At 40.3% G+C, this 12,797-nt stretch overlaps 1 protein-coding gene across 1 annotated transcript; it reads left to right on the top strand.

Annotated features, from left to right (window-relative positions):
- Positions 1-1,236: 1,236 nt before the first annotated feature.
- On the top strand, positions 1,237-12,311 carry GTPBP4 (GTP binding protein 4). Its single transcript, XM_032688127.1, has 17 exons — positions 1,237-1,431; positions 2,079-2,249; positions 3,502-3,605; positions 3,681-3,817; positions 4,437-4,537; positions 4,935-5,027; positions 5,542-5,733; positions 5,822-5,887; positions 6,587-6,676; positions 7,079-7,189; positions 7,448-7,525; positions 7,634-7,685; positions 8,272-8,372; positions 9,252-9,449; positions 10,351-10,416; positions 11,478-11,612; positions 12,114-12,311. The coding sequence occupies exons 1-17, from the start codon at positions 1,384-1,386 to the stop codon at positions 12,264-12,266; spliced, it is 1,896 nt and encodes a 631-aa protein (XP_032544018.1). The 5' UTR covers positions 1,237-1,383; the 3' UTR covers positions 12,267-12,311.
- Positions 12,312-12,797: the final 486 nt, after the last annotated feature.

Below are 12,797 nucleotides of genomic sequence, written 5' to 3'. Positions count from 1 at the left end.
GTACACTGATATGTAGAGTGCATGTACCTCAGTCCCTCTGGTTCCTGGCACTGCAGAAACGTGGCCACTGTGGATCTTTGCTTCTTTTCCTGTGGCAAGCACTTGGCTTCATACTCACATGAACAGAATAGAGAGTCCCTTCAACCAGGAAAATGGTCAGAAATAGAGTTTAGGAAGAGTAACTATGGTGACAGGGTGTGCAGGCCATGGTCAGACCACAAAGTGCTACTGGCCTATTTTATCCCCTTTTCTCTCCATTTTCCCACATTTTTTCCTCCCTGCTCCACCTTAATCTCTCCCTCCTCTCAGCTTTGGTCCTTTCTCTTAACATCCTGTATGTCCTTCAAGACATTCTTTAAGACATATTCTTTAAGAAAGACACTAAGGTGCTGTTGTGTCCAGACATGGGTAAGGAGGTTGGTGAAGGGTCTGGAGAACAAGTCCAGGGTTGTTTAGCCTGGAGAAAAGGAGGCTCAGGTGAGACGTTAATACTCACTACAGCTCCCTGAAAGGAGGTTGTAGCCAGGTGGGGGTTGGTCACTTCTCCCAGGCAACCAGCAACAGGACAAGAGGACATAGCCTCAACCTGTGCCAGAGGAGGTACAGGTTAGACATTAGGAAGAATTTCTCTACAGACAGGGTGCTCAGACATTGGAATGGGCTGCCCAGGGAGGTGGTGGAGTCACTGGCCCTGGAGGTGTTTAAAGAAAGACTGGACGTGCAATGCCATGTCTATCTGACATGGTGGTGTTCAGTCATAGGTTGGACTTGATGATCTCAGGAGGGCTTTTCCAACCTAACTGAGTCTGTGACTCTTGCACAATCCCAAAATGCTTTTTAGGCATCCCACGAGGAGTCCCACGGCTGCAGGCAGTGACCCTGGGTGACCCAGAGCTGCTCCTGCTGACCCGTGTGGTGGGTGGCACTTGGGGGACACGGAGCTGACCACCTGCTGTGACAACCTGGGGAGGAAATGAGTCGGGGGACCCTCGGTCCTGATAAGGTTTTGGGGGTCTTTTCCCCCATCCTTATTCTCTGCTCATTTGCGGTCCTAAAGGGAATCAATCTTTACACATCACTGAGCTGGATGAGGGGGTATTTGGCCTTCTCGGCCCTACGGGGCACAAGCCACGCCTGCCCTAAACCACACCAGGGAGCCATTACCCGAGCCCTCCTCCCGGTCAGGTGTTTCTCCGGGAAAGCCCCTACTGTCCCCCGAGCACCTCCCTCTCTCCCTCCCCTTCCTTCCTCGCTCCTCGCCCTTCCCTCCTCCTCCCCTTCCTTCCTCGCTCCCCTCCCTTCCCTCCTCCTTCCCTTCCTTCCTCTCGCGAGAGCCCCATCCGCGCTCCCTTTCCGGCGCGTGGCGCGGCAGCGGCGGCCGCAATGGCGCTGTACAACTTCAAGAAGATCACGGTGGTCCCATCTGCCAAGGTACGGCCGCGCTCCCCTCCTGTACCCTCCCCTTCCCCGGCCCCTGCCCCGGCCCTTCGCACCACACGTCCCGCCCGGCGGCTCCCGAGCGCCGCGCTACCCTCCCCGCCCCAGCCGCGGTGCCGGCGTGGCCTCGGCCTTTGCCTCCCCCCCCTCCCTCGGGAGCCATGGACTCGCCCTGGGCTGGCGCTGCTGGGCCCGGCGGCCCCTACCATGTACAGCGTGGGGGGGTTGGTTTCTGTCAGATGAGATCCTGAGCGGGGATCCCGGGGCAGCGCTTCTCCTCAGCCCCGCGCGGTGTCGGGGTGGCCCTCACGAAAATCCCTCCTGTTTTCCAAACCTGTGTCACACCGAGCCTCACCGCAGCGTGTTCTTTCAGAATACACCCCTCTGCTAGATCGAGGGGTTCAGGCACTGGTTTAAGCAAGGGGCTCGACGTGGACGGGGGGCAGCCCGCGGTTGATTGAAAGGGGAACCCGACAGGGAACGTAGAAATTGCTTGTCGCAAGGTGGGAACCTGCCCTGAAACACACCTGCCAAACCGTGGGTGTGCTCAGCTGGTCAGTGCACTCCTCCACCAAAATAAAATCGATGGCTTTACAAGAACCCGGCAATTCGCGTGATTAATCACGTTTCCTTAATTGCAGGACTTCATAGATTTGACGTTGTCAAAGACCCAGCGGAAGACACCCACTGTGATTCATAAACATTATCAAATCCATCGGATTCGGCATTTTTATATGCGAAAAGTCAAATATACTCAACAAAATTACCACGACAGGCTCACACAGATCTTAACAGATTTCCCCAAGTTAGATGTAAGTGTTTTGTTGCTTCATCGTAAAGTAACTTTGCTTGCGCAGCATTAGGAATACTTTAGCAGTGTATTGCTTTTATTTGAATTTATTTTGGCCTGAGCAGCATCTTGTTGATTTACTGTGTAGATGATTTTGACTGGTTCCCAATAGATTTTATTGGGAGGAGTTGAAGGCAAGTTTGTTCTGCAAAAATACTGTGTTCCTACTGGGAAGGAAAGTCTATGCTCATAGATGGTCATTAAAAGTTTTACAGTCTTTGAGCTGGTCAAATATGTTTGCCAGAAGCTGCTGTTGAATGAAGAGAAAGTGTGTGGAGTTTTTTAAATATGTTGTGTCTGCTTATTTCTTTTTTATGTATGCATATGTAAATTGTGCTTGTGGTTAGTCTTTCCTAGAAAATATGTGCAGGAAGTAATAAATACCCTAATATATCACATTTCTTCCCCTCTTCAGATGTTCAGAAGTTACTTTGACAAGATGAATGTTGTTGCAAACATACTCTGACAAGGTGCACATACTGTTAACTTCCCCACAACTGCAACTGGATCCACGTGTCCAGTGGGGCTTTTTTATAGCCAGTTTTTTGCTCATGCTTAAATTGTTGGCCTGCAACCATATTTTTTCTTTGCGTTTTCATACCCAGTGAGTATTACTGCAGAATTCCCAGAAATATCTTCTGGGTTTTTTTTTTTAACATCACATGCTGAAAATTCTGCAAGTAAATACATAAGTAGCTGAAATACTTTGTTTAAAAGGTTTGAACCAGAGATGCCGATTCTTTGGAAAGCTAAAGGATTTATTTGGGTATTAAACCTTTTTATCTAGTCTTGCACAGAATTTAATGTAGCACTCCAAAAAAATGAGGAATGAATGGTGTTGCTGTGTTTCCAGTATAGTATGAATTTCCTTTTAGAGACTGTGTCTGTAGGCTTCTTGAATTTCTTACTTAAAAAAAGCCTTCAGAGTTGTAATATGAAGTATTTTCAAAGCAGAAGATCAAATGGAAATTCCCTATGAGTAAGTGCAAGATTTGTTTCACAAGAAATTCAAAGTAATGAAGATTTATGCATTTAGTGACCGAGCAGATTATTTTTCTTACATAATATAGTAATGAAAACTGGTTTGCTTTTAGTGTCATTTGTGTTGCTGTACTGGAGGAAAAAAAAAAAAAGAACTTATATAATGTCCAAGAAATAGTCCTCTTAAAGAAGGAAAATACAAGGCTTAATTTAATATTATGCTTTTGTTTTAGGATATTCATCCTTTTTATGCAGATTTGATGAACGTTCTGTATGACAAAGATCATTACAAGCTGGCTTTGGGACAGATTAATATTGCCAAGAATCTGATTGACAAGTAAGAGACATTGATTTCTCTGACTTTGTACCTGCTTGGTTGGTCATTGGCTAAATTCTTGCTTCTTGTCCCCAGTGTTGCCAAGGACTACGTGCGGCTGATGAAATACGGAGACTCTCTTTACCGCTGCAAACAGCTCAAACGTGCAGCCCTGGGACGGATGTGCACCATCATCAAAAGGCAGAAACAAAGCCTGGAATACTTGGAACAAGGTTTGTCTTACGTATAGGCTACAAAAAAGACATGTGAGTTGGATATAAAGTTTGTTATGCTTAATGGAAGTTAAAAGAGTGTGTTTAGTGCAGAATATAGACACAGGAAACACAGAAACAGTTTCAAAATCCCCAAATACTTAAGAATTTATTTTTTAACAAAATAGCTTTCTCTTTGGATATTCTTTAAATTTTATGGTATTGCTAACCAAAAAAGTTATAAAACTTTTTTCTTTGCCTAAAAGTCACAGCCATGCTTTTGTTTACCATTCTTTTCACTAACATATTCAAAAAATAGTGCTAAACATTTTGCAGACATAATGCCTTACTTCAGACGTACTAATCCTTCAGGTTATGTTGCCTGATTTGCTGGAATCATTCTAGCTATAATATATAATATTATAGCTCTTAGTTTTTTAAATATTTCTGGAATTTTATTTTTATTGTACATAGGTACTTGTGTAACCTACAGACTACTCTGCGTTTTCATAAATGATCATATCATAATATCAGAAAAGTTATTAATTTGTATTTAAACAACTCAGCATATGTATTTTTATTCCATTTCAGTAAAACTTAAATTATCGTAGATATTTAAAAACATCTTTTAACATTTTAGTGCGACAACATTTGTCTCGTTTGCCAACCATTGACCCCAATACACGAACTCTTCTGTTGTGTGGCTACCCGAATGTTGGGAAATCCAGCTTTATAAATAAGGTATGTGACTGGTTTTCTCAAAAATAATACTGAGGTGCCATTTAATTAAAATAAGGTAGCATTTTAGAGAATTTGGTGTCATTGTGGTAGTGCCTGACGTGAGCGGTAGCAAATTCAAGTGTCTGAGTAGAGGCTGAATGAAATTCCTGAAGGGATAAATGGGAAATTATGATAGATTTCACCCTTAAAAATCCCTATCTTTTCCAAAATAGCGTGTATCCCATGAGCATATTTTCTGATAGAAAAAATGCTTGCAGAGAAGTAGAGTAACAATTTTTTAGCCTTTTTTTATTTTTTTTTTTTTTCTGTAGCAAAGGAAGTTCTTTATAATTATGATATACTACTTGGAAATTCAGGAAATTTTAAATAAATGTGTGTGACTAAATCTTGTTTTAAGGTTACAAGAGCAGATGTAGAAGTGCAGCCTTATGCCTTTACCACGAAATCTCTCTTTGTGGGACATATGGATTATAGGTATCTGCGTTGGCAGGTAAGAACTGTTACTATTTTGCATTTCCTTGAAAGAATGAGTTGTTTATAACCTGACCTGCCATTTTGTAATGGGAGTTGTGTTTTTGTGTCTTGGTGAGATGTGCTGTGTCTGTTAGCTGCTGTGCAAGGTACCGTGTGCCAAATGAGGGCAGCAGTCACAATCTGTTATAAAACTGTACATGTATGGGTGTGTTTTCAGTTTGAGGGAAGAAGGGAAATGGAATTATTGACTAAAGACTGCTCACTTTTTATCACTGTCAAATTCTGGGCCAGGCTGGGGCAGTGCTTTCCCTGCCTCTTCAGTACTTGCAGTGTTGTTATGGTGAAACCTTGTTCTCCCGTTTCTCCATTTTCACATTCCCAGCTTGGACGAGTTTACAGTCATTTGTGACTGAAAGGAAAAAACATTGCTGTCTTAAAAAAGACAGTACTGATGGAAAATCAAGCACAAGTTCTAAAATAGTCAGTCAATTACCCTGTAATAACACCTGACTTAATGATGCTGATTTTAGGTAGTGGATACTCCTGGTATTTTGGATCATCCCCTGGAGGACAGGAACACCATTGAGATGCAGGCCATCACTGCCCTGGCACACCTGCGTGCTGCTGTGCTCTACGTGATGGATGTGTCTGAGCAGTGTGGGCACAGCCTGGAGGAGCAGGTGGAGCTCTTCAGGAACATTAAGCCATTGTTTGCTAACAAGGTGAGTTTGGTTCATATTATTAATAAACCCCAGGGTTTTATAATATGGTAACTTGAGTTATGATTTTTTTTTTTCTCATTTTTGTCAGCCGCTTATAATTGTTGCAAACAAATGTGATGTGAAGAGGATTGCAGAACTTCCTGAAGAGAGTCAGGTTAGGATACTTCTCCCACCTTTCTCCCTGTCTTCTGACATTTACAAAAATACCGTGTTCAAGTGTTGTGGATGGTTATAATTTCTAGTGGGCCAAAACTTTTACATGATCATTTCTTTATCGAACTGTTTTAATAGTGCAATGGAAAGCAACTTTCCTGGTCTTGACCTCATTTTTCTTTACTCCTGTCTAATGCAGATCCTTGCATGAATATCATAAACGCCAAACAGCAGGTCCTTAGTTGTCTCAGGAATCTCTGACACTGTGAGAACTTTCAATTAGTGCTGTAGTTGGAAGTTAGACAATAGTCTTGTTCAGTTATCATTTCAGTGAGAGTTCGGAGACAGTCAGCACTAGACTGAGAGGTGTTGCTTGAACAGTCACAGTAGAAGGTCCTGCAGGGCTAATTCTTTTGTATTAGCAGGTTATAGCACACATAGGTTTTGTGTTTCACTGTTTTTTCCCCCCTTATGGGTCGCCTGTAGGTGCTTTTTAGAAAGTAATTATTTGCTTATAAAATAAGAAAGAGATTAAATAGAACTGTAGTTGTAAAGTTTCTGTCACCCCTTTGGAGACCTAATAAAATAGCAACGTGTTTGGTGCATGTATTAATACTGGATTAAGATTTCTGTTCTTAATGCATTAGTATGTTAAGAAATGCACAGAATGTCATTATTTGGGACAATTTTTGTATTTTAGAAAATTTTTGAAGCTTTTGAAGCAGAAGGATTTTCTGTAATAGAGACAAGTACTCTAACTGAAGAAGGTGTAATTCAAGTTAAAACAGAGGTAGGTCTCTCTTCTCTCGTTTCATTTGCCTCACTCGTATTAATTTAATCTCAGTTAAACTGTGCATTATAGTGATAAACTTTAAAAATGTTTTCCTTTATAGCTTGTTGAGCTCCAGTGGACTTGGGAAAACAATGTTTAATACAAATAATAATTTAAAAAAAAAAAGAGGGTTTTCTGAGTCCTGTTGCTTTCTCTTGCTGTCAGATCATTGCTAAAAAAATAGGTATCTGTATATGCATTATACTTTTAATATAAAATACTTCATTGTTTTCTTTAGAGTTAGGGAAGTAAGAAATTATAAGATGTGAAGCTGGATATTTGGGATTGAAAGCTTGTGGTGTCATTTGTTGTATCTGGAAGGCTTCATTCCTCACCTAATGTTGCCATGTGCACTTTCAGGCCTGTGACAGACTGCTGGCCCATCGTGTTGATACTAAAATGAAAGGAAATAAAGTGAATGAAGTATTGAATAGATTACACTTGGCCATGCCAACCAAAAGAGATAACAAGGTAGGCTACATGTTTACACTATTTAATGTATTTCCCAGTACTCTTAGATAGGATAGGAATTCTCTCAGTATGTGAACAGATTCATGTGGTGAAATTTTTGTATTTATTATCTGTAAGTTCCTTTCCTGGGGGGAGAGTCAACTTGGGGTTTTGTATTCTTCAGAAATACATTACAATGCAGCCAGTGATTTGTAGCAGTATTAAAAGAAATGATTCAAAGTTCTTTTCCCTTTTTTTATTGGGGTGGATTAATTCCAGGAGCGGCTGCCTTTTATACCCGAGGGAGTAGTAGCACGTAAGAAACGCATGGAAGTGGACACTCCCAAGAGGAAGTTGGTAAGTGACATCTCTTAATTGGGAAGTTGGCAGATGGATTTTTAGATTGCTATATTAGCCTCTAGATTCCAGATTAGGTGGTATATAAAGCCATGTCTGTCTTTGCAGGAGAGAGATATTGAACTGGAAATGGGAGATGATTATATTTTGGATCTTCAGAGTAAGTATTACGTAAGAATTAGTATTATTATTAAGCAGTAAAGTTTGACTGTTTCAGTCTTCAAGGGGAAATACCTAAACCTGACTCCTTTCAATTAGATACCCATGCCTTCATTTTACTGCATATTATCCTTCTGTTCCAGAACTGTTGATCTTCCGTGACTGTTTCTTGTTTCATAATGTCACTGAGTTGTTTCCCGTTTTAGACTCACAGACATAAAATGACTGGTCTGATGATTCAAGTGATTTTTCCCTTCCATTCTATGTTGTACTACCTCATTAATTCTTGATGCTGTCTCTGTTAAGAAAGTATCACTGTGAGAGAGACTGCCTGATTATGTTTTAGCTGGGTATTTGTTGCCTGTTGTGGCTTGGCAGTGGATCATGCTATTATTGAACAGTATTTGGTGGTGGGATGGAGATCAGAAGTATTTGTGAATATGTCAGAGGTGCTGCCAAATTCTTGCCCCTTAGGGGATATGGTGCTTTTTTTTTTTTTCCAGTTGTGTTCTGAGAGTTATTTTCTGTCACTAAACGTTCTTTGAAATTAATTTTGTCTCTTTATTAACTTGTGTTGTGTTTTTAAGAATACTGGGACTTAATGAATGCATCTGAGAAGTACGATAAGATACCAGAGATATGGGAAGGTCATAATATACTTGACTACATTGATCCAGAAATAATGAAAGTGAGTTTTCCATTAGTTGTTTTACATTTTTCTTGCTTCTTTATCTCCATTTGTTTAGTGTAAGTTACTATTTGCAGATTAAAAACAATATATCTTAAGAATATGTTCTTTTTTGTCTGCATTTGCCATGAGAGAAGATACTATTTTTTGAATGATCAAGGACAGAATTTCAGAATGGAAAATTGCTTTACCTTGTCAGAATGATGGTGATCTTATCTTTTCCATCCTAAAATATGAGGTTTGCACGAGAAGTTCTATTTCTTCATTCTTTGACTGCAGCCAGAAGAAATGTAGCTATTGAAATTTATGTATTATTAATAATATGAAGACCATCCATCAAATTTATGTCTACTGGAGTATGATGTTAAAGGAAATGGACTGAATTCTCAATTTATAACGTTTTGATTTAATAACAAGCACTGCTTGGATTTCTTACTGGCTGTTAAGGAGGAGTAGTGAGTGCAGCCCAGGGAGCCTGCCAGTTGTGCAGTTGGGTTCCTCTGAACTGGTGTTCCAGTCTCTGCTGAATGTCGAAAGAGAAGGGTTTTTCAGAGTGTTTCCAGAAATGGTACAGCTGGCAGAGTTCACAGGATAGTACAGCTGCTCTCATGCACTGGGCAGCTTCAGTGCAGTCAGACAAATGCAGCCAAACTCTAATGTGATGTGGTGGAGGAAGTGTGCACAGTAATGTGCCCACAGGTTGACAGTAATCGACATCACCAGCTGCATTAATTGTGGCTGCAGGGGTCATTCATTATCAGGTAATGTAGTCCCTTCTTGGAAGGACCTGTGTGTCATGGCCTTGGGCCATGGAGAAATGTAATGTTAAGGATTGTAAGTCAAGGATCTGATTTCCATTTCACCTTTTCAAAATCTAAGAAACTGGAAGAATTGGAGAAAGAGGAAGAGTTGAGAGAAGCTGCAGGAGAATATGACAGCGAGCCAGAGAGTGAAGATGAAGAAATGATGGAAATCCGACGATTGGCAAAGAAGATCCGAGAAAAGAAGAAACTGAAAATCCTGCAGTCAAAGGAAAAAGATGTTCATGGTCCAAGGATGCCTAGAACAGCTAAAAAGGTGAGTATAGAACATCTTCTGTAACAAAATCTTGCTGCTGTGTAATAACATCATGAAAACCTGGAACAGTACCAGTTAGTGGAAATGATGGCTTTTTTTCCATGCTTGGCCCTCTCACTTGCTGCTTGCTTCCCTCTGTCCTCCCTGGAGTCCTGGAAACTACTTAGCTGTGGAGGCCATACCACATGAGGGATAGTAGCCCTTTTACTTTTGTGTCACATAAGTGTTTCTTTTGTAAAATTCCACATATATTGCAGAAAAAGTTTTTGAACAACAGGGTTCAGTTTGTTTAATTGGGGTGTTTGTATATTTTTATTGTTGTTCTTGTTGGTTGGCTGTTTTAAATTCAAATAGTTAGAAGAATTAGATAATTACTTAAAATCACAATCACGTAAAATTTTTTCTGAGGCCCTCCCAGTGCTTGAAAAGATGATGTTTCTTTTTGGAAGCCGGGTATCACTCTTTCTGATGGCAGAATCTCTTGTGACCAGTCCAGGACGATTGCAAATTACTAAGCTCGTAACCAGACATTTTGAGAAAATGAATCTAGCTGATGTTGCTCCCAGTCTCTCTTACCTTCTCCGAAGTGTGTGCCTTTTGGGAGAAAAGGAAACATTTCTGACTGAAACACCTCTCTTTGCCTTTCAAGAAAGGCAAACTGTTTATAAGGTATTTAGAAAATGCTGGGCCATTGCAGTCTGTGAAGCAGGATTTATGGGTGAAGAGAATTAAGTTGCAAAAAAATGAAATGTGAAGGTAGGACTTCAATTATCCACTTGTGGGATGTGACAAAGGAAAAAGATATATAGTTAATATAATGGGCTTGTGGTGGTGAGACAAAAGATAAGGTGGAACCATTCTTTTCTGAAAGAAATATGTTTCCATAACTGTATTTTTGCAGGTCCAGAGGAAGGTGCTAGAGAAAGAAATGACCGATCTTGGACTTGACATGACTAATAAAGATGATGTAAGTTTTTGCTAATTAAACACAATGTTTATCAAGAAGAGATTTAAATTTAAATGCGTATTACAGTCAGCACAAGAGAGGGGGGGATCTGTTAAGGACAAACTAGGAACCTCAGATGAGGTAGTTGGTACTGGAATTTTTTGAGTAATGTGATCAAAACAGGTTGGGTAAGCTGAAAAACTAAAATGACATTTAGCAAGAATCACATATATATGTGGACTGCTTTCTTGGAATTTATGTAGGATTCAAGAATGGTTTTGGTTAAACATACTTCTTAATTTTCAAGTCTGCTTTGTTGGATGAGACTGCCAGAAATAGTAATAATGACAGGTCAGGCTTATCTTTTTACCGTTCACTCATTCTCTGAGCTGTAATGCAGCTGGCATCTTTAGATAAAGTAACTAAAGCTAAAGTACTTCAAACATAGATTTGCCTTCAGGAGACATTTCATTTTAACTGAAATTAAAAAAAATCCATTTTGTGCAGCAAATCCAGCAGTATTGTGGCTCTCTAGATCTTGAGACCTCAAATTCTTTAGCTAAACAAGGAGTTAGTGTTGACATTCCTTGTTTCCTGTCTGAAGCAAGCACTTACTGTTCTCAGAGCTGACATCCGTTTCATGTAGGAATGATCTCAGTGAGAAGGAATTATGCTATAGCATGATAAGTCTTCATGTCTGAAATTCTTAGGGCTTTGCCCTGTACACAGGACACTAATCAGGGTAGGTTTCTTCATTGCTTTTTTGCTGTTGCAAAATTGCTTCAGTATTGCTATCCATTAATTTGTGTCTTTTTATGGATTACTTATCAGTCTACTCACAAAATCCAGAAAACTGTAGTTAGTAATTGTGGAGGAAAAAAGTTAATATTCATTGAAATTTGAGTGTTACTGAGGACAGGGAGTCACTGACCAACAGTTGACAGTATCTTTACGCTACTATGGAATAACCAATATAATTTATCACAGCAGTACACGTCCTGTTTTCCCTCTGATCAGAAGCGAAGCATGTCTGAGCTGATTGTTTCTGGTTTTAATGACTAAAGTGATTCTTTAAATTTCAGGCACATTATGTGAGAAGGTCCCGTAGCACCACAAGGAAACGTAAACGTGATGAGTCTGAAACCCCCACATCTGTGGCGCGGAGCCGCAGCTGCTCCCGCACACCCCGGGATGTGTCTGGACTTCGTGATGAAAAGGTTTGTTATTTACCTCTATGCCACTTAAACCAGCTGCTGGGAAACTTCAGAGCAGGCTGGTTGTGTTTGTCCAGAGTTCACGTTGGGTCTCTTTGCAGCTTCAGCATCTCTTTTCATTTGAACTCTGTATTTCAGGAACACCAAGTTTCCTCTTAAAAGTAACATGTAACAATACAGACCAAGGGAGCACATCTTAAATTTTTGTCTGTAAATCCAAGTCTGAGGGAGGAATTCTACAAACTTTGGAGTTCCACCTCTAGTGGGTGAGGAATTCCAGGGGTAACATGATCCTATGTTAGTGTACTGGAAAAAGTTCTGCTAAGGAGAGTTAGTGCCACCTGCAGTGATACTGCTCCAGAGTTGCACACAGTGGCATGTGTTGGGTGTGAATGTCCTTGTTAAAACCATCCAGCTTAGTGGGTTTTTGAAAGGTAGAGCTTGTTACCCAAGTTACTGGGGAAGTTACTCTGCATGTTTGTTTGTTTGTTTGTTTTTAAATAGATGGTGAAGAAGGTCAAGACCATGGCAAAGAAAGCTCAGAAGAAGATGAATCGCCTGGGCCGGAAAGGAGAGGCAGACAGACACATATTTGACTTGAAGCCAAAACATCTGCTGGCTGGAAAGAGAAAATCTGGTAAAACACAGAGAAGATAAGCAGTCTTGCGAGTCAAAATTAAAAACTAAGTTTATTAAAACTAATTTCTAGTCCTGTCTTCCTTTTACTAATAGAAAGTGTTTAAGAAGTGTGTAGTTTGTGTTAGTGGTTAAGATAATTCAAGCTGAAAGTTCTAATACCTTGATCTTGCAGTTCTTTTAAGCAATACCATGAGAAATTTCTCAATACCAATGGCAGAAACCCATTTCTGAGCAGACATAAAAGTTACTTTGTGTCATTTTCTTATTCTTGACTTTCATGTATCAGTAAAGCATTTAGATTTCTATATAAAACTAATTTAGAATGAAGTTAAACCTAAAAATGTGAACTACCTGTTAAAATACTATCAAAATTAAAAATGCCCAGCTTCACTAAGGTTTAGGTTTCTGTGTGCAAGTGATTCTTAAATGTAGAGAATGTGATGAGTTTATGTTGCAGGTGAAGGCTGAAATTGGTGGGGAAGTAATAGGGGACTTAACAAGGACTGCACAAGATTGGTGTTGGAGCACTGAACCAGTTTTGAATGCAGG

The sequence above is a fragment of the Chiroxiphia lanceolata genome, chromosome 1, assembly GCF_009829145.1.
Source record: "Chiroxiphia lanceolata isolate bChiLan1 chromosome 1, bChiLan1.pri, whole genome shotgun sequence".
In the NCBI taxonomy this organism is placed as follows: Eukaryota; Metazoa; Chordata; class Aves; order Passeriformes; family Pipridae; genus Chiroxiphia; species Chiroxiphia lanceolata.
Note: the sequence above shows the minus strand (reverse complement) of the source record. Positions and strands in the feature narration are given on the sequence as shown.